This window comes from Geotrypetes seraphini, chromosome 6 (assembly GCF_902459505.1).
Source record: "Geotrypetes seraphini chromosome 6, aGeoSer1.1, whole genome shotgun sequence".
Taxonomy (NCBI): Eukaryota; Metazoa; Chordata; class Amphibia; order Gymnophiona; family Dermophiidae; genus Geotrypetes; species Geotrypetes seraphini.
Window position 1 is genome coordinate 134,595,229 of NC_047089.1, and position 22,872 is coordinate 134,618,100.

Here is a 22,872-nt window from a genome sequence, read left to right on the forward strand (position 1 = left end):
AATTAAGACGATCATGATTTTTCCAGTTATGCATTATCATCTGCATAACAATCCCAGCCATGACTAAAAAAAGACAACTTTTATAAATTTATAAATGGTATAAATTGATATCTGAATTCTTGAATAAAAAACCAAACAAGGAGATAACTTTTAAAACCAAGAGGAAGAAATATTTTTTCATTCAGAGAATAGTTAAGCTCTGGAATGCATTGCCAGGGGATGTGGTAAGAGCAGTTAACGTAGTTGGTTTTAAAAAAGGTTTGAACTTGATGGAAAAGTCTATAGTCTACTGTTGAAACAGGGGGGGGGGGATGCGGGGTAGTAGTATTCCATGCTACTGCTTGCCCTTAATCAGTAGCATGGAATATTTTTGTTATTTGGGTTTTTGACAGGTATTTTGGCCTGGATTGGCCACTGTGAAAATGGAATACTGGGCTCAATAGACTCAACAAGGCTATTCTTAGGGGTCCTTTTACAAAGCTGCGCTAGTGGTTTAACGAGTGTAATAGCGCACGCTAAACCACCGGCTGCGCTAGCCGCTACCGCCTCCTCTTGAGCAGATGGTAGTTTTTCAGCTAGCGCGGGGGTTACTTTGTTCTTATGTGTAGTATTGGCAAATTATAAACATTGACTCACACCAAGAACAAGAAACCTAGTCCTACATCCACTGAAATAAGCTTTATCTAGGAGGTAGAAGGTTTAAAGTGGTGAAGTGGGGGAAAGGGTGGGAAGATGGTCATTTGTGATTGAGTAGATAGTTCAGAGTGAGGACTGCCATTGAGAGGAAGGAGAAGAGAGGAAACTTCAACATTAGTCGAACTAAGGGAGCCATAAGAGTCAAACCCCCTCTTGATTGGTATTACATTACATTACAGATTTCTATTCCGTCATTACCTTTCGGTTCAAAGCGGATTACAAAAAGAGTTATGGAAGAAGGGTTACAACGTTAGATCAGAGAAGGTTTCCAAGAGAGGGAAAAGTATAAGTTTGAAAATCTGTAGGATTGGGGGGAGAGGAGTGTGGTAGGGAATAGTTATCCCAGGACAAGCAGGCAGCATATTCTTAACGTATGGGTGACGTCACCGACGGAGCCCCGGTACGGACCTTTTTAACTAGAAAGTTCTAGTTGGCCGCACCGCGCATGCGCTGGTGCCTTCCCGCCCGACGGAGGAGTGCGTGGTCTCCAGTTTCTTCGTTTCCGCGGAGCGAAGAAGACGCATGTGCTTTCAACGGCCGTTGAAAACTCTATTTTGCCTTCCCGCTCGCGATTTTTTGATCCCTTTTTGTTCTATATTTTGTCCTTTGACTTTAACTTCCTTTCAAAAAAAAAAAAAAAAAAAACTCGTGTCTTTTCTTTGCTTTTTTGCAGCCGGCCCCGGCGGGGCCTGTTGTAATCATACAAGCCTCCGGGTTTGATTTCGCGGAGGCCGTGTTTCCCTTCATGCCCCCTCAACCGGGCTTCAAGAAGTGCCAGCGGTGTGCACGCCCGATCTCTCTGACTGACCCACACAATTGGTGCCTTCAGTGTTTGGGTCCAGAGCATCGGGCTGACACCTGCACCCGCTGTGCAACTCTCAAGAAACGCACACTTAAGAACCGGCAAATACAGCAAAATATTCTTTTCGGTACCGGTTCTACCATGGAGCAGGCCCCGACGTCGACGGCACCGCCTAAATCGGCACCAACCACATCGACACCGCCTGATCCTCCTTCGGGGTCGATAGCGCCAGGTAAGCCGGCTAAGAAGCCTTCCACTTCCCTTGAGCGACCTCCTGTTACAGCGGTGACACCGGTTCTTCCGACGTCCCGCCGATCCCGTAAACGCTCCGCTCCGATCACGGTGAGTGCCTCGTCATCGGCCTCCTCATCGCCGGAGCGTCGAGCAGCACCTATGGTACCGAAGAAATCTAAAGCGGTACCGGTGCCCCCATTGGAGGACCGGATCTCGGCCATCCTCCAGAACAAACTTCAGGAGCAGCTACAGAAGCAACTCCAACAGCTCCTTCCAACCATACTGGCACCGCTCCTTCCGGTACCAGTCCAGACCGAGCCTGGTACCGCCCCACCGGTATCCACCCCTTCGGTACCGCTGAACACATCCATGCCGGTCTTATCTGCTCAGCCTGTACTTCAGACTTGCTCGGCAGAGGACCCGACCCAGGCCCCAGATCGACGCCGGTCATCTCGGGACCGGGATCGGCACCATTCCTCCAGGGACAGGGATCGACGCCGGTCTTCATCCCCCGGCACCGTATCTATGCGATCTGGCAAGTCCCTTTCTAAAACACGCCATACTGAGCCGGCTGTCAGGGACCCAGACCTGTGGGAGCAATCCCCACTCGGTACCGAAGAGGATGCCTCTTCTACCGATGAGGAACCCTCTATGGCTGAAACCACTTCCAAGCCCGAGCAATCCTCCTTCACGAAATTCCTTCGGGAGATGTCTGCGGCTCTCTCCATCCCACTTGAGTCCGACTCCAAGAAGTCCCAGGCATTTTTAGAAGCCTTGGACTTCGACCAACCTCCCAAGGAATTTCTTAAACTCCCCGTACATGATATCCTACGGGAAACATTTTATAAAAATTTGGAAACCCCACTGACTGTTCCAGGTGCCCCTAAAAAACTGGACAGTTTATACCGGGTCATCCCGATCCCGGGATTTGATAAAACCCAATTGCCCCATGAGAGCCTCCTCGTAGAGTCCACTCTAAAAAAATCTCAGGGATCCAGTGTGTATGCCTCCACCCCTCCTGGCAGAGAGGGAAAAACTATGGACAAATTTGGAAAGCGCCTGTACCAGAATGCCATGCTGGCTAACAGAGCCAACAATTACTCGTTTCATTTTTCATTTTATATGAAACACCTGGTCCAACAACTTTCTGCTTTGGAAAAGTATGTACCCGAGCGTAAAATCCCACTTTTCCAACAGCAGATTTCCAGCCTCCTTCAGCTCAGAAAATTTATGGTGCGCTCGATTTACGACTCCTTCGAGCTTACTTCACGAGCCTCTGCACTAGCTGTAGCCATGCGACGCCTAGCCTGGCTGAGGGTGTCTGACCTTGATGTGAACCACCAGGACCGTCTCGCCAACGCGCCCTGCCTTGGTGATGAACTTTTTGGGGAATCTCTTGATACCACAACACAAAAACTTTCGGCTCATGAGACCAGATGGGACACCCTCATTAAGCCTAAAAAGAAGACTCCACCTGCACGACCATACAGGCCTCAGTCCTCTTATCAACGTCGATTCTCTGCCAGGCCGCTGAATCCTACTCAGCAACAATCCCGCCGGCCTCGCCACCAACAACAACAGCACACTCAGGCTCGTTCTCAGTCCCACCAGGCGACCAAGCCTCTCCCTTCGACTAAAAACCCTCAGCCCTTTTGACTCCTTTCTCCAGGGCATAGCCAGTCTCCAACCTTCCATGCCTCTTCCTCAGCCTATCGGAGGCCGCCTCACCATCTTCCTCCACCGCTGGGAGGCCATCACGTCAGACCTGTGGGTTCTCAACATCATCCGTCACGGATACTCACTAAGGTTCCAAACTCTACCCATAGATCATCCTCCCGTAGAGTCTGCTTCTCACTCCTCCCAAATTCCTCTCCTCCTTCGGGAGGTCCAATCCCTTCTCCTCCTCAATGCCATCGAAGAAGTTCCGCAAGACCAGAGGGGTCAGGGTTTTTACTCCCGCTACTTCCTGGTACCCAAGAAAACGGGAGATCTTCGTCCTATCCTCGACCTCAGGAACCTCAACAAGTGTTTGGTCAAGGAGAAGTTCAGAATGCTCTCCCTTGCCACACTTTATCCTCTTCTCTCTCAACACGACTGGCTATGTTCCCTGGACCTCAAGGAGGCCTACACCCACATTCCAATCCATCAGGCTTCACGTCGCTACCTCCGATTCCAGGTTCAGAATCACCACTATCAATACAAGGTGCTGCCCTTTGGTCTCGCATCATCGCCCAGGGTGTTCACCAAGTGCCTGATTGTGGTAGCGGCCTTTCTCAGGTCCCACAACCTACAAGTGTTCCCCTACTTGGACGATTGGTTGGTGAAAGCAACAACCGCTCCACTTGTGCTGCAATCCACTCACCACACCATCTCTTTCCTCCATCTCCTGGGGTTCGAGATCAATTATCCCAAGTCGCATCTGCTTCCCACGCAGCGCCTTCAGTTCATCGGAGCTCTTCTCGATACCAACTCCATGAGAGCGTTCCTTCCTGCCGACCGGCACCGGACACTGCTTCACCTCTGTCGACAGGTGCTCCTCCAACCATCCATCCCTGCTCGCCAGATGATGATTCTTCTGGGTCACATGGCCTCGACAGTCCATGTGGTTCCTCTGGCGCGACTCCATCTGAGAATACCACAATGGACCCTCGCCAACCAATGGTCACAGACCAGGGATCCTCTTTCTCATCCCATCTCTGTGACATCATCTCTTCAGCAATCTCTTCAATGGTGGTTGAACTCCTCAAATCTTTCCAGGGGCCTCCTTCTTCATCCGCCCCCTCATTCCATGATCATCACCACAGATGCCTCCCCCTATGCATGGGGAGCTCACATGGGGGATCTACGCACCCAGGGACTCTGGACCCCTCAGGAGCGTCAACATCACATCAATTTCCTAGAACTCAGAGCCATGTTTTATGCTCTCAAGGCCTTCCAGCACCTTCTCTATCCTCAGGTTCTTCTCCTGTGCACGGACAACCAAGTCGCCATGTACTACATCAACAAGCAAGGAGGCACCGGATCTCGTCTCCTTTGTCAGGAGGCCCTCCGAATTTGGACCTGGGCCACAGCCCACAATCTGTATCTCAAAGCCGTCTATATCCAGGGCGAACAGAACTCCCTGGCCGACCGGCTCAGCCGCATCCTTCAACCTCACGAGTGGACCCTGGATCCTCCCACTCTCCACTCCATCTTTGCTCGATGGGGCACTCCACAGGTGGACCTCTTTGCAGCTCCTCACAACCATCAGCTGCCCCAGTTTTGCTCCAGACTCTTCTCTCCACATCGTCTGGCCCCGGATGCTTTCCTACTCGACTGGACGGATCGGTTCCTCTATGCCTTCCCTCCACTTCCTCTGATGTTGCGGACCCTGTTCAAGCTCCGCAAGGACAGGGCCACCATGATTCTCATCGCTCCTCGGTGGCCCAGACAACACTGGTTCTCCCTCCTGCTTCAACTCAGCTCCAGGGAGCCCATTCCTCTTCCTGTATTTCCTTCTCTGCTTACGCAGCAACATCAGTCTCTGCTACATCCCAATCTGTCTTCCCTCCACCTGACAGCTTGGTTTCTCTCGGGCTGACCTCTCCAGCAAACCTGTCTCAGCCGGTCCGTCGCATTTTGGATGCCTCCAGGAAACCCTCCACACTCCAATGTTACCATCAGAAGTGGACCCGGTTCTCCGCTTGGTGTCTCCTTCATCATCACAATCCCACCTCCCTGGCGGTGGAAACTGTACTGGACTATTTGCTCTCTCTCTCCGACGCTGGCCTCAAGTCGACCTCAATCAGAGTCCACCTCTGTGCCATCACTGCGTTTCATGAGCCTATTCTTGGAAAACCCCTCACGGCTCATCCTCTGGTTTCCCGGTTCATGAGAGGCCTCTTCAATATCAAACCACCTCTTCAGCCTCCCCCCGTCGTCTGGGACCTCAATGTGGTTTTGTCAGCCCTCATGAAACCTCCTTTTGAGCCTCTTGCTACTACCTCGCTCAAACTTCTCACATGGAAGGTGCTTTTCCTCATTGCCATCACCTCTGCCAGGAGGGTTAGTGAGCTACATGCACTGGTCGCCGATCCACCGTTCACTGTTTTTCACCATGACAAGGTGGTTCTGCGTACCCATCCTAAATTCCTTCCTAAGGTGGTTTCAGCCTTTCACCTCAACCAGTCCATCGTACTGCCTGTCTTCTTCCCAAAACCCCATTCTCATCCTGGGGAACAGGCTCTTCACACGCTGGATTGTAAGCGTGCCCTGGCGTACTACCTTGACCGTACCAGGGCTCACCGCTCCTCTCCTCAACTCTTTCTGACCTTCGATCCTAACCGTCTGGGTCACCCTGTATCTAAACGGACGCTGTCCAATTGGCTTGCTGCCTGTATTGCGTTCTGTTATGCTCGGGCTGGCCTGTCGCTGGAAGGAGCTGTCACGGCCCACAGGGTCCGAGCTATGGCTGCTTCTGTGGCTTTCCTCCGCTCTACGCCTATTGAGGAAATCTGCAAGGCGGCCACTTGGTCTTCAGTTCACACATTCACTACTCACTACTGCCTGGATGCCTTCTCCAGGCGGGATGGACACTTCGGCCAATCTGTGTTACAAAATTTATTTTCCTAATGGCCAACCATCCCCCCTCCCTCTCTGTTAGCTTGGAGGTCACCCATACGTTAAGAATATGCTGCCTGCTTGTCCTGGGATAAAGCACAGTTACTTACCGTAACAGGTGTTATCCAGGGACAGCAGGCAGATATTCTTACGACCCACCCACCTCCCCGGGTTGGCTTCTTAGCTGGCTTATCTTAACTGGAGACCACGCACTCCTCCGTCGGGCGGGAAGGCACCAGCGCATGCGCGGTGCGGCCAACTAGAACTTTCTAGTTAAAAAGGTCCGTACCGGGGCTCCGTCGGTGACGTCACCCATACGTTAAGAATATCTGCCTGCTGTCCCTGGATAACACCTGTTACGGTAAGTAACTGTGCTTTACTATCAATAAAAGGAGAGGGGGGATAAAAACAAAACTGTAAAGATATGTTGCTGTTATATAGCCTAATTTTTTTTTTTTTTTGCATTTGATGAGAGTAATGTTTATGATCGGCTGTATTTGTTAATAAAATATATTTTAAGTAAAAAGAGTTTGAAAAATGAATCAGGAGCACCAGACCTCTGGTTTTAGTTTGAGACTTTATTTTAAAATACTTCATGAATGTGTGCTCTATGCTTATAGTTTTATAGCAACATGACTGTTTTCTAGGGGGGAAAGGTGCTTATATGAGAAATATAAAACAGCATATTCAGCAGAATTATTTTAATTTTCTCTCCACATCTAGGAGTTTATTCCTCATATGGCAAAGAAATACGAATTCCAGTATGAGCTAGTACAATACAAATGGCCTCGTTGGCTTCATCAACAGACTGAAAAGCAAAGAATTATCTGGGGTTACAAAATTCTTTTCTTGGATGTTCTCTTTCCTCTTGCCGTTGACAAAATCATCTTTGTGGATGCTGACCAGGTAGTACTCAGCTTTTATTTTGAACTGATTAATAAATGTTTCAAATTGTATACAGCAGACACCTTTGTCTTGGTACATTCATATTGTTGCCTATCCAGCTGATTTTACTGAGCAGAATATGTAGTTATTTCTCTATAGCAGTGTCTCTCAAACTGTGCTGCCGCAAAATGGTATGCCCCAAAGAGATTCTGAGTGTGCCATGAGAGATTCTAGAATTTTACTTTATTTTTAAAAATTCCCTTCATAAGTATACATTGCATATACAAAAGTCTGCCAATGCTATGAGTATTTGTATTTTAAAAGATACAACTGCCCAGACAAGCATCATTCTTTGACATGATTGGTCCTTAATGGCAAGTAATTTTATTTTTATTTTTTTATGCAGTAGTTATTCTAACTTGAAAAACAAAGCAATCAAGGCTTTGTTATCGTTTGGATCATCTTACCTTTGCGAACTTGGATTTTCAGCTCTGAGAGAAATTAAATTTTTAAAAAAGAGAATGACTGCAGATGGTGGATTATGAAATGCATGTTTGTCGACTATCGAACCACATTTTTAGTTAATTTGCACTCAAAAACAAGCTCATCCATCAAATTGATTAGCAATTCTACTCTATCTACTTTGGTTTCACCATTGTTACAATTACCCATACATAGCTTAAAGAACTTTAAATAAATAACTCTGAAATGTAATTTTTTGTTGGTTTTGCAATTTTATAATTTCAATTATAATGTGCCACGAAAACCATTTGCCCTGTTTAGTGTGCCAGAACTAAAAAGGTTTGAGAGGCACTACTCTACAGGATCATCTTTTAAAGTGTCTGTATTATCGTGTTTCCCCAAAAATAAGACAGTGTCTTTTATTAATTTTGGGCCCACAAAATGCACTAGGTCTTATTTTTGGGGTATGTACATGATCATCTCTCCCTTCCTCTCCTTCACCCTAATTCTTCCTCTTTCCTTTCTCTCCCCCACATGTGCAGCATCTTTCCTTCCCTCCCATCCCCCTGTGCAGCAGAACCCTTGCCCAGTTTCTATCCTTCCTTCCCCCCCCCCACGCAGCCAACCCCCCACTGACCCATCCAAACCTCGCTGACTGCGAGCGAGCCCTACATACCTTCATCCAAAGCAGCATCGGGCCGGCAGCACTCTAAACAGGCTGTTTTGGCCTTTTCCGCCGGAGACTTCCCTCTGCCACGTAACCAATTAAGTGCCACTGTAAATGACCAGTTAGCCCTGATCAGAAGATTTAACTGGCCAGGAGCTGTTTCTGACTTGTTAAATTGGTTTGGTTCTCAACTCCTGTATATAAAATGTGGGGTTGTGTGATTAGCAATTTTACCTGGTAAAAATCTGGGCAGGGTGAGGATAAGCAAAAACGTGGCTAGCACTGATTAAAAACACTAGTCACCTAATTCCTCCCCAAGCTCCATTTTTTATGACATAAAGCATTGCTGACATCCCTAAATCCCATACTCTCTCCCTACTTAGTGGATTTACAAATATATTCTGCTGTGTCTGCATCCTACAAGTCTAACAACCCTCTACTCTCAACCAATATATTTTTATTTTTATTTTTTTTTAGATTTCCAGTGCCATATCCTCCCCCTCACCCCAGAACCCCCCTCAAATTTATCCAAAACATAACAGGAGGAGAGTATCTTACTTTTCCTTTTGGCGCAAATCCCCTACCATTTTCGTCACCTTTCTCTGGACCACTTCAAGTCGTCTTATATCCTTTGCCAGATATGGTCTCCAAAATTGAACACAATACTCCAAGTGGGACCTCACCAACGACCTGTACAGGGGCATCAACATCTTCTTTCTTCTACTGGTTACGCTTCTGTACAGCCTAGCATTCTTCTGGCAACAGCAACCACCTTGTCACAATGCTTCTTTGCCTTTAGATCTTTTGTTCTATCACCCCAAGTTCCCTTTCCCCATCTATGCATGTCAGCCTCGCAGCACAAAGCAGCTCCCTCGGATTTCTAATCCCAAAAATGCATTGTCTTTGCATTGATTGCACGTCTTTGCATTGAATTTTAGTTGCCAGACATAAGACTGTTCCTCTAACTTTTGCAGATCCTTTAGTTTTCCACTCCCTCCTTGGTGTCTACTCTATTACAAATCTTTGTATCATCCACAAAATGGCAGACCTTTCCTTCTAACCCTTTGTTAATGTCGCTCACAAACATAATGAACAGGATCAGCCCCAGCACCAATCCTTGAGTAACTCCACTACTCACCTTTCCTTTTTCCGAGTGAATTCCATTAACTATCACCCTCTGTCATCTGTCCATTAACCAGTTTCTAATCCAATTCACCACTTTGGGGCCTAACTTCAGCTTGTCAAATTTGTTTGAGAGCCTCCTATGAGGAACTGTTTAAGTAGATTACATCAAGCATACATCTTTGATCCAGTTCTCTGATTACCCAATCATAGAATTCAATCAGATTCGTTTGGCCTGATTTACCTTTAGTAAAACTATGTTTCTTCGGATCTTGTAACCCATTAGATTCTAGGAATTTGACTATCCTTTCCTCCAACAACAGTTCCTGTATTGAAAAAGAAGGCAGGGCAGAGAGAGCTGGCGGAATTGTGTGCAGAGAGATGGACCCTTTTTTTTTTTTTTTTTTTTTAACCCTTTACTGCTGCTGCTGCCACCGCCAACAAACCAGAAAGACAGGGGTGCACAGAGAAGAAGCAGAAGCTGCATAAGGAGGGGAGACACAGAGAGAGAGAGATAATGCATGGCAGGGGGCATAGAGAGAAAGATAAGAAGTTGCATGGCAGGGGGCAGAGAAAAAGAAAGAGATGATGGTATCAGCTTTGAGGGAATGAGACAAAGAATCAAACTGGAGCCAGGTGAACTGAGGGTCTAGATGTATCTGTCAGAGGGTAAGTAGGGGTAAGATAACATAAAAAGCTTTTATGAATAAGAGGATTGAGTCTAGAAAGTTCAGTTTGAAGAAGAAGGGGAAGAGCCTAGAAAAGACCAGAATTAGATGTGCCTGGGATTCTGTGAAGAGGGGGATGAGCTTGGTCAGTGACAGAATCTGGGTGCTGGGGGTCATGAGGGTTAGGTTGAAGAGTGAAAGTAAGAGAGGGGATATAAGAAAAAGAAGTTGAAAGGAGAAGCACTGGTCTGCTAGCTGTGTGTCAGTATCATTGAAAAAATTAGTGTGCAACCAATTATGAAGACAAAGAATGAAGACCTGTCATATCATAATAGTTACATTCTGGTTTCCTCTTTACCATTTCTTATAAGGTGTTTGAAAATGAAGTACTAGATTGGCTTCAGGGCTATATTGACCACAAAGATGTTCTGGGAATACACCAGTTTGGGTTCCACAAGAAACATAAAGACTGTTCTTGTCCAGCTTTTATGCTATTCATCATTGTTTTGATATGAAAGCATGATATGTACAATACAATATAATAACTTGCATATTACGAAAAGCCAAAAAAATGGTTATATGTGGTTTACAATAAGATCAAGAAGCACAAGGGGGCCTTCAAGTGTTTTGCATTAGCTGTTAATACACAGCTGTAACTTCACTCTTGCTATTCCTTGGATACTGGTTGTTGAGCAAGTCAATGTTTGACAATCTTTCATTGTTCTTTGTATGGATTACATTGGATGGCCCCTGACACAGGCGGATACACCGAAAGACAGACTAGTTTTAAGAAAGGTTTGGACAATTTCCTGGAGGAAAAGTCCATAGTCTGTTATTGAGAAAGACATGGGGCAAGCCACTGCTTGCCCTGGATTGGTAGCATGGGTTTGTGCCAAGTATTAATTACCCGGCTTGGCCACTGTGAGAACCGGCTATTGGGCTTGATGGACCATTGGTCTGACCCAGTAAGGCTATTCTTATGTTTTTATGACTGTGTCGAGTCCTTCAATAAAAAGAAGTTTGACTGCTCAGGACTTGAAGGCCTCTTATGCTTCTTTTTTGTGCTTCTTGGTTGTTTTGTCCTTTGACCCACCTCTCTAATTTGACTATCTTATAATAAGAACAGACAGGTAAATTCCTGGGAAAATACAAACTTAAAAGTCAAAACAACTTTTAAAAAAAGAGAAAATTAATTATAAAATATCATTGTTTTCAATATGGGATGTTTTCAATTTCTTTCAAAAACTTAAGTTATCCAGTATATCAGCTTTCATTTAGCTTAGATTAAAGATTTAAAGAACCAAATATAATAAAATCTTACAAATGTGTATCTTTCTTTTCCCTCTGTTTAGATTGTGAGAGCTGACCTAAAAGAGCTTCGGGACCTGAATCTAGCTGGCGCGCCTTATGGCTACACGCCTTTCTGTGACAGCCGTAGAGATATGGATGGATACCGTTTCTGGAAATCGGGGTATTGGGCATCACATTTAGGTCATAGGAAGTACCATATTAGGTAAAGTAATGAAACTAAATTTAAACTACAGTATCTTTAGCTATTTCATAATAACTTGCCAAGTCACATTGATTTAGAAACCACTGTTGGTAAATTGATAGCAATAAATTATTTCCACTTGATCAACAATCTTTGCAATTTAACAGCTATAAAAGGAAGAGGACTTTTCCTAGTAACTAGGTCATACAACTAATATTGGGGTCCTTTTACTAAGGCAAGCTAGTGTTTTTTAGCGCGCTAAATATTAGCACATGCTAACGCATCCATTATAGTCTATGGACGCGTTAGCATTTAGCACGCGCTAAAACAGCTTGCGCGCCTTAGTAAAAGGCCCCCTTTTTAGTGGCCTAAAACACTGGTCTTGAGCCACAATACTTCCAAAATAAATGTAGTGAAACTTTGCTAATTATAAGTTGCTGAGAAACAAAATAGTGCTTAAAACTGTAGATTTGTCTCTAGTTTTCAAGATGTGCTAGTTGCTCAGAATTTACAACCTTTGACTTGTGAATGGCAGAGGATAAGTGAGTTAGAAAGAAAAGAGATCTTAGTTTAAACTGGAAATTATTAAAATACATCTTTGATTTACAAGGCAGATGTGTAAAAGGAGTTTTATTGCATCAAAAGTTATCTGCATTGTTCATTGTTTTTGTGGTCTGCTGTGTCTTTTTGCTGACTGAAGCACTACAGATCAGTGCCGCTCATTTTGTTAAAAAAAAATTAACTGCATTTCCAGTGCAATAGGTGTGTCATTCTAGATAAGTGGGTTATCACCTCATGGCCACAAGCCATTTGCAAAAGGAATCCACTCTGGATTTTTTTTTTGTGTCCCTTCTACTTCACTGGGAGCTCTTCTACCACCTGTAGTTTTTCTCTTCTGTGCATGAGCCAGAAGGAGTGTTTCTGTTCTTCCCTCTCTTTTTCTTATTAATTCAGTGTTTTCAGTGCTTGGAATTTTCACCTTGATTTCAGCTCTATCTGCGTGGAGAAGAAGCAGACTGCGATCTGCAGCTGACAGGCCAATCCCTGTTAGCCAACCAGCACAAGTATTTTTGGAGCTCGGGACCGTCCCTGCTTTTCATCCTGACCTGCTTAGCAGAGGTTCTAGCACAGGCATTTTGGCTTCCGTAGGAGACTCAGTGGTGTCTCGCAGGGTGCTAGCTGCATTTTTCGCTCCCCCCTCCCTTTTTTGTTAGCACATCCATTGATCTGCGGGGCTGGAAGTACAATCAGACACTGTATCTGACTGGCAGCCCGAAGATTGGCATTGAAGAGAAATTTTGAGATTGAGGCAGTGATTCTTCTCAATTCCAGCTACTATAAAAGAGCTGAGGCAGGCTACAGCATATTGCCAGCACAGGTTACAGTGAGTGAGGCTGTTACAGCCTATGAGTATTTCCCTGTATTAAGTATGAGCCCATTAAAACCCACACAAACTTTACAATGCTGCCATATAGGTGCCACCTGCAGCCATAAGGGCTATTGGGGTGGTAAGTAGGTGGGTACAGAAAGTTTTGGGGGAGACTCACCATAAATTATAAGGGGTTTATGATGAGATATATATCTAACATCCTTTATGTGAAGTTCACAGCGCTCTGTTGGGATGTCTATGTGGCCAGTCCATTACTATGCTGGCACTCTAACCACTAAACCATCAGAAATGGGGGCGGCGTTTTACTTTAGTTTTAAATAGAGCAGGGAGCCCGATCAGCTGAGACAAACGTCATCACGTTGTTCAAGATATGCCGGGCCCACCCACCAACATTCTAATTGGATAGCACCAATAACTCCTTAGAATCCCTCCCCCAGGCTCTGTGTTAGATCAAAGAAGTCCACTCAAGCTCTGCATTTAATCCATATGGTGATACTGTATTTAACAAATAAATCCAGCGTTGCTCTTTGTAATTTAAATACTCCTCACTGTTACCTTCCTCCTTCCCCTGTTGCATACAGTCTGTAGCTGGTGAGGATCGTGTTAGCAACTTAGGCAATGTTCCACGATTAGAGCTTGCAGGTTTTCCGTTTTTATTCGTTTTTATTATGTTCGTTTAACCTCAAGTGTATGGGCCGCGAAGTATGACCTACATACATCAGTTTACAGGGGCATACTAATATGTGAAATAGATAACATCTTATGTTATCTTTTTCACCTTCGCAGTCTTGCACCTTTGTAACTCAAAGCGCAATCTCCTTTCTCTTCTCCTACTTATGCTCTGAATATCGTTGACTGTATAATGCTACTCATTGTGAAACCGTGTAATACACAGACCCTGTAACTCTCCTGTTACTATCACTAGATGTTCAATGCTATACTCTGTAATTCGCTGTCTGTACAGTTTCTCTTCATTGTAAACCGCCTAGAAGTCGCAAGATTGTTGGTGGTATATAAGAATAAAGTTATTATTATTATTATTATTATGTTTGACAGTTTGTATTAACACTAGCTCTTATGGTTTTCCATGTCTGAGAGTCCGTCCATGAATTACCTTCTATGCTCGTGGCACACCATTGACATTGGCCACGTTTAGTATGAATTCCTTCTATTTTAGTAGAAATTTTGCCTAGTTTTTGTTGAATCAAAACTTGTTTTATAGTTTTACCTCTTTTAAAGGAAAACAGGAATTTCTGCAAAGATGGTGTGTAATTTATAATATATGCCAGTAGTTTTTCATCTGAGCTATCAGTTTTTTCGCTGCTTCAGAATAGGGTAAAACACAGATCAAACGATCAGAGTTAGATCTACTGCATTCATGGAGTAATAATTCCCTATTAGTATATTTTGCCCTCAAATATGCTCAACGTAAACAGACAGATAGACAAAGATGACCCGGTCGACATTGTATATCTGGATTTTCAGAAGACGTTCGACAAGGTTCCACATGAACGACTACTTAAATTGCGAGCCATGGAATCGAGGGTGAAATACTCACATGGATTAAAAACTGGCTGGCGGATAGGAAACAGAGAGTGGGAATAAATGGACAATACTCGGACTGGAAAAGTGTCACCAGTGGAGTGCCACAGGGTTCGGTGCTTGGGCCCGTGCTCTTCAACATATTTATAAATGATCTGGAAATTGGCACGACGAGTGAGGTGATTAAATTTGCAGACGATACTAAGTTATTCAGAGTAGTAAAGACGCAGGAGGATTGCGAAGATCTGCAACGTGACATAAACGCGCTCGAGAAATGGGTCGCAACATGGCAAATGAGGTTCAATGTGGATAAGTGTAAGGTGATGCATGTCGGTAACAAAAATCTTATACCCGAATACAGGATGTACGGGGCAGTACTTGGAGAGACCTCCCAGAAAAGAGACTTGGGAGTACTGGTTGACAAGTCAATGAAGCCGTCTACGCAATGCGCGGCGAAGGCGAAAAGGGCGAACAGAATGCTAGGAATGAACTGGTTGACAAGTCAATGAAGCCGTTTACGCAAAGTGCGGTGGCGGCGAAGGCGAAAAGGGCGAACAGAATGCTAGGAATGATTAAGAAAGGGATTTGGGGGGGTGGGTTATTCTTGGCTTTTGCTGAGTATCTTTTGTCTCCACGCAGAAACCACGCGGTAGACCCTCTAGTCTGGTGTTTTGATTTGTTCTGGGTTCTTTGTATTCAGATTGTGATTTACTTCTTTGTATTCTTCTTTTCTTAATAAAAGAAAATTTAAACAAAAAAAAAAAGAAAGGGATCACGAACAGATCGGAGAAGGTTATCATGCCGCTGTACCAGGCCATGGTTCGCCTTCACCTGGAATACTGCGTCCAGCACTGGTTGCCGTACATGAAGGATGACACGGTACTACTCGAAAGGATCCAGAGAAGAGCGACTAAAATGGTTAAGGGGCTGGAGGAGTTGCTGTACAGCGAGAGATTAGAGAAACTAGGCCTCTTCTCCCTTGAAAAGAGGAGACTGAGAGGGGACATTCAAGATAATGAAGGGAATAGACTTAGTAGATAAAGACAGGTTGTTCACCCTCTCCAAGGTAGGGAGAACGAGAGGGCACTCTAAAGTTAAAAGGGGATAGATTCCGTACAAACGTAAGGAAGCTCTTTTTCACCCAGAGAGTGGTAGAAAACTGGAATGCTCTTCCGGAGGCTGTTATGGGGGAAAAACACCCTCCAGGGATTCAAGACAAAGTTAGTCAACTTCCTGCTGAACCGGAACGTATGCAGGTAGGGCTGGTCTCAGTTAGGGCACTGATCTTTGACCTAGGGGCTGCCACGGGAGCAGACTGCTGGGCATGATGGACCACTGGTCTGACCCAGCAGCAGCAATTCTCATGTTCTTATGTTATGTTCTTTATTGGATAACCTCGGACTATGAAACTGATCTGCTGCCACTTTAAAATCCTCTTGATTAGAAGAGACCCTACATAGACTTAAAATCTGACTGACTGGAAGGTTAAACTTTAAATGATACGGGTGGTAACTGGAGAAGGGTAATAATGTATTTCTCTCAGTACTATAAGTTGGAATAAACTGTAAATGGGGATCCCTAGTATTGATCCATTTCAAAAATTCTAAAAGATCTTGTTCTGAGTCCTCCCACAAAAAGAAAATGTTGTCCAGAAACCTTTTCCATAGAGAAATATGTTTATAAAAAGACTGAGGGGTACACCTCTTTGTCTTCAAATGTCCTACAAATAAGGTAACACTAAAAGTGAATTAAAGTGTTTAAAGTATATACTAAATTATTAAAAGATAATTTATAGAGTGCTCAGTGTGAAATCTTATTCAAAACCAACAGGTTAATAGAATGAAGATGTAATAACATTCCATCATTGCACTCACCTACCTACCAGCCCTATATGACTGATTAAATATACGTTGTTCAAGCAGAATAATAGTAGTGAAGAAGTATAAATGAATACTTAGCTGGATATAATTGATGAAAAACATATGTATGTCTCCACTGTGAAATATACCATCTCAAGATAAACAAAAATGTCCTTGAGATCTGCTCATTAATGCTGGAGGTTGTACAATGGAATCTTTCTTATATCGTTGGTTTAGTAGAAAATACAAAAGAAGTGAGTCCCCAAATCCACCGTTAAAATCTGATCCATTTCAGCATAAAGCTAAAAACTCCTTGTAGTGAAAACAATCCAACAGGAAATGTTGGATTGTTTTCACTACAAGGAGTTTTTAGCTTTATGCTGAAATGGATCAGATTTTAACGGTGGATTTGGGGACTCACTTCTTTTGTATTTTCTACTAAACCAACGATATAAGAAAGATTCCATTGTACAACCTCCAGCATTAATGAGCAGATCTCAAGGACATTTTTGTTTATCTTGAGATGGTATATTTCACAGTGGAGACATACATATGTTTTTCATCAATTATATCCAGCTAAGTATTCATTTATACTTCTTCACTACTATTATTCTGCTTGAACAACGTATATTTAATCAGTCATATAGGGCTGGTAGGTAGGTGAGTGCAATGATGGAATGTTATTACATCTTCATTCTATTAACCTGTTGGTTTTGAATAAGATTTCACACTGAGCACTCTATAAATTATTTTTTAATAATTTAGTATATACTTTAAACACTTTAATTCACTTTTAGTGTTATATTATTTATCAGGTGAATTGATTTCTAAAAGATTTTTTCTCCTATTTATTTAATCTTTGTTCTACATATAAGGTAGCCACAGAGGGAGCTAACATGACCCCCATTGCTACACCTTGGATCTGCTGATAATAGACCCCCATCGAACTCAAAGTAATTTCTCTCAATGACCCATTGTGCTAGTTTTAACCAAAACTGGGTACTGATTCTCTGTTCTCCTCTATTTTCAAGAGTATCCTTTATAATAGATAGTGTTCCTTTCTGTGGAATCTTGGTGTATAATGAAACCACATCTAAAGTCACTAAAAACATCCTGGGGTTCATACCGATATCTTGTGTTAGTATTCTAAGGAGATGAGAGGAATATTTGAGATAAGAGGGAATAGTTGTTACTTCTTTCGCTAAAAATATGTCCACAAATTTTGACCTAGGTTCTAAAAGAGACCCCCTCATATTCACAATAGGTCTTCCAGTAGAAGTATAGGGTTACAACCTCTCCAACCCCACGCCAGCTCGGTGATGTAAACAAAATAAATAAAAATACTTTTCCTCTCTCTTTTAGGTCCTAGTTCACACCTGCTGTCTAACAATAGCTCTGGCAGGATACACATTTCAAATCTGATATATTGTAATCACAAAACAGAAAATAAAATTATTTTTTCTACCTTTTGTTATCTGGTCATTATTCAAATCATGGTCATTAATCAAATCAGGATCTGATTGTCTTCTGATAACTCACTTGCTAGGGTCTTCTTCTTTCTTCTTCCCTTCTCTCCCCTGGAGGTCTGGCATCTTTCCCTTTGGCCTGAGATTTGGCCCTCTCTTCCTTCCTTCCCTCCCTTCATCCTGACTTCCCAGTATCACATTAAAGCAGCCTGCAGAGGATCACCGGTCAGCTGTAGCGATCCTAGCAGGTTGGCCTCTGCAGCACATTCCCTCTGCTGCAGTCCTGCCCCTCCTCTGATGTACGGGACCATGGCAGAGGGAATGTGCTGGTGAGGCTACGGAAGCCTGGTAGGATCACTACAGCCGACCGGCGATCCTCTGTAGGCTGCTTTAATGTTAGACTGGGAAACCACGTGAACCTACAGCTGATGTGGCACTTGTACCTGATTGAGTAAAAAAAAAAAATGTTTGCCGGCAGGCCAGCTTAAGTGCAAATTTGTAATTGTCTGGCAGGCTAAATTTTATTACACTGCGGGCCAGATTTTGATATGTCTGCTCTAGACATTGTATGATATGAACTAGAGAATGACACGGTGGCGGTTTACCCGCAGCTACCGCTTTTAGCCGCAGGTAACCCGCCAAAAACGGGGAATGAAAATTAGCAGCCTCTGCGGGGACGGGGACAAGGCCATCACCGCCCCGTGGAGCGGTGAATGGTCTTGTCACCGCAGTGAGGCATAAAGGATTGTGCGGTCCCCGAAGCCCCCACCCGCACGCCGGCTCGATCATTTAACCAGCTTCCTCTCTCCACCTCACCTTAGTTTGCCGGCTTTCTTTTTCGGCGACCGGAACGCTTTCAAAAGAGCCGCGCATGCGCGGCTTCTCAGTATTCAATCTTCTGCTCTGACCGGAAACAGGAAGTTGCAGCAGCTGGTTAAACGATCGAGCCGGCATGCGGGTGGGGGCTGCGGGGACCGCGTGTTCCGGCTCACACAAGGAAGGAGGAGGTGAAAGGGAAAAGTTTCTCTTCCTTGGAAATGTGGAAGGCAGAGTGGGGAGAAGACGCTGGAAGGGAAGAAGAAGACAGATGCCAGACTATGGGGGAGCGGAGGGAAGAAGATGGGTGCTAGACCAATTGTGGGAGGGGGTGAAGGGAGAGGCACAGTAACAGCAAATGGAAGACGCAGAGAGAAGACACACAGTGGATGGAAGGAATTGAATGAGAAGATGTGGAAAGCAGAAACCAGACAACAAAGGTAGAAAAAAAAATTATATTTATTTATTTATTTTTTGCTTTAGGATAAAATAGTATATTAGTTGTGTTGATAAAAATTTATAAACAAAGCCCTGCCAGCTGAACATCTCTTTCTCTAGTTCAGCAGCAGGAACTTTGATTTATAAGAAAGGAATAAGCTAAATATTGCAGTACTAAGGCTTATATGGATGCTGCGGGGACGGTGATGGGGCGGTGAAAGGGATGGCAGTGGCGGTGACGGGGCGGTGAAAGGGATGGCGATGACGTTGACGGGGCGGTGAAGGGAACGGCGGTGACGAGGCGGTGCAGAGGATGGTGGGCCGGGGATGGTGCAGTGACGGGGACAGATTTTTTCCCCGTGTCATTCTCTAAAATGAACACTGGGATCCAAGTTCTGTATCATAATATGTAATAGAAAAAAAAGAGGGTTGCAACTCTCACCCATGTTATATCAAGCCATGTTACATGGGATCTACAGTTCACATATACCTCCGCTGTATATATGAATAATTTGAAATATGTAAACTCTAGATTACACATTTCAATTCATTCTTCGGATGTTTTTCTAAGCATTTGCTATTATATAATTGCCTGTGGTGTGTGTTTCATTTGTTGCACTAAATTTGAATTTGAATTCATTTATTTATTTTAGATAACTGAAATTTATTATGACTAGTAAACATTGTGCTGGTTTGAATTTATCACTGCTGCTTTTGTCTTTCCATTCTAATAGTGTTGAAAATTTCTTAGAAGATTTGTTTTACAGTTAAGAGTTTTATAATCAGATGTTTTCCTATTTCAGTGCCCTCTATATTGTGGATCTAAAGAAGTTCAGAAAGATTGCTGCGGGGGACAGGCTTAGAGGCCAATATCAAGCTCTCAGTCAGGATCCAAACAGTCTCTCTAATCTTGATCAGGTATGTAGGGAGATTGTGTTTTCCAACAATTTTTTTTCCAGTATAAATATACACCACATAACATCATCCTGGGCACCGTCTATTCGTGTTAACGTCTATGGTGCCGAGGCCACCGACACTGCTCTCCTCCCTTCGGCTGTGGGGCTTTTGCTTGATAAGTATGAAGCTTTTCATCTTCCTCACCAAAGGAATTGCTTGTTTATGTGAAAGGTGGCCATTCTGGGGAAGAAATAAATTTTTTTATCTTTGAGTTAGAGATACTGTACTGCTCTTTCTTTTTGGGTATGGTGGAATCATCTGCATACCCTCTTATTATTGGAACATAAAATGGCCAAACTCGCCCCGTATGAGGAAATACTAAAGAGGTTAGAGCTCTTCAGTTTGCAAAAGAGACTGCTGAGGGGAAATTTGATTGAAGTCTACAAAAAAGATTTTTAAATTGGAAAAAATGGAAAGATAGTGATGTCTGGATTGTTAAACAAATTATTTCAGGATAATGTGCTAATGTCTTTCATTGAATTTTCTGTAGCATACCCTGCATTGATTCATAAGAAAAATCAATGGGTAACTTTGACATCTATAATTTCCAATTTACATCTATCAGACACAACTTGTCTTATGCACTGGAGCCGAATAGTAGAATCTCAGTGTAAAGTTATCTCTACATTCTATAAACAACTCCGAGAATCTTACTTTGTGCCGCCTGTTGAAATCTATTCTAGATGGACGCAAGAACACAATATATCACTTACGCAAATAGAATGGAATCTATTTTGGTCCAAAATAAATAGACTTCTCCAATCAGCAAGCATATCGCAATCCTTATTACTTCTCACGTGGAAAGTTATTTGGATACCTCACAGAAATCTTATAAAGGAAGATATTTGTTGGCATTGTTCTACAGCACAGGGAACATTATCTCATACGATCTTTGAATACTCTAAAATTAAACCTTTCTGGAATAAGATCTGGACAACTATTAAAACAATTGCAAACTGTTTGAATGATCTTTCCTTTGGAATCATCGTTATGCGCTCATTACATCCTTGCTTTAGTCACTGCTTTTCCGATCCAAAAATAATAGCCATCATGATTTCAGTAGGTATCCAGCAAGTTCTACAAAACTGGAAATCTGCTTCACTATTGGACTATACCTTTTGGTGGAACACACTTATATAAGAGAGATGAACAGTACATCTCTGAAAAACTTTCTCCACTCACATCTGGCTCAAGTTGCCGTATGTGGTCTCTCATTGACAATTACCTGAAAACAATTCAAGTATCATCTTAAAGAAACATTAATTTGGTCATTTATATTTCAGACCTGATTTGTATACTTTCTATTTCACTGAACATTCTAATTGTTACTAGTTTTTTTTTTTACTGGTATTGTTTAAGTTTTGCAAATAATTCAATAAAAATATTGAACTTAGGATTTTATAGACTTCTTTTTTTTTTTTAGTGGTGTAGAACAAGTGGATCAATTTTTACTCCATTAAAAATTGCAGAGACTAGGAGACACTCAATGAAGTTACAGGAAAATCTTTTAAAACCAATGAAAGGAAATATTTTTCCCTCAGGGAATAGTTAAGCGCTGGAACATAATGCCAGAGAATGTGGCGAGAGCAGTTAGTGTAGTTGGTTTGAAAAAAAGATTTGAACAAATTCCTGAAGGAAAAGTCCATATTCTGCTATTAAAACAGACATGGGGAAAGCCACTGCTTGCCTTGGATTGGTAGCATGGAATCTTTCTACTGTTTGGGTTTTGACCAGGTGATTGGCCACCGTGAAGATGGGATACTGGGCTAGATCGACCATTGGTCTGACTCAGTAAGATTATTCTTGTCTGTTTGTAAGACTCAGAATTTTTGTGCTCTTCAGATGGGACCCAGTGAACCGTAGATACTAGTCAAAAAAATGAAACAGCTTAAAAATAATGACCTTAATATTTTTTTTTTAATATTTTTTACTTTATTGATGATGCCAATGGTGCTGTCTCTGCATAAGTAACTGAAAATAGTCTAATCTTCCATATATTAATATATATATATATATATATTTTTTTTTTTTTGCCAGATCATTCTAAGAACATGCAATTGTTTTGATATAGATGTTTGGAAACATCAAACAACTGAGAATCGTTCAGAACAGTGCAGTCAGTCTCGTCTACGGTCTCAAGAAATCAGATCATGTAAGCCCGTATTGCAAAAAAACTACACTGACTGCCCGTGGAAGCAAGAGTTATTTTTAAGTTTGCTTGCCTTTGCTTCAAAACCATAAGAGGTTCATCCCCAATCTATCTCATCATTTCGACTTTCCAGGCACAACTTGTACACGTAGTGCCTACTTATTCGCTTTTCCATCCTTGAAGGGCTGTATCTACAAGAGATTCCTTGATAGAACATTATCATTCCAAGCAGGCGAATGGAATAAATGTTTAACCAACTTTATCTCAAACACACTTTCTTACCAAACTTTTAGGAAGTCAATCAAAACTTATCTCTTTGATAAATTTCTCTGACTCCATTTCTGCCTTAGTGTACTTCTAAAATACTTCCAAGAAAAATTGATTCATCTTACCATGTTAATGTAATTTTGAAAGTTTTTTTTGTAATATCACTGTCTGTATACAGTCTCTTCCTCTGTAAACCACTCTGAACTATTTGTGGTATTGCAGTATATAAAATTATTATTATCTATATCTACACTTATACAACATATACTATGCAGTGTTTCTCAACTCAATCCTGGAGCACCCCTTGCCAGTCAGGTTTTCAGGATATCCATGTTGAATTTGCATACACTGCCTCCATTAT

General features: G+C 43.0%; 1 protein-coding gene across 2 annotated transcripts in view; it reads left to right on the plus strand.

Annotated features, from left to right (window-relative positions):
* Positions 1-22,872, plus strand: part of UGGT2 (UDP-glucose glycoprotein glucosyltransferase 2) — a 448,230-nt gene that overhangs the window by 384,030 nt on the left and 41,328 nt on the right. For both annotated transcript variants that reach the window (XM_033949012.1, XM_033949013.1), the window contains exons 34-36: positions 7,055-7,237; positions 11,488-11,648; positions 19,942-20,056. In XM_033949012.1, the coding sequence (XP_033804903.1) occupies positions 7,055-7,237; positions 11,488-11,648; positions 19,942-20,056 (459 nt within the window). The remainder of the gene's footprint in view (positions 1-7,054; positions 7,238-11,487; positions 11,649-19,941; positions 20,057-22,872) is intronic.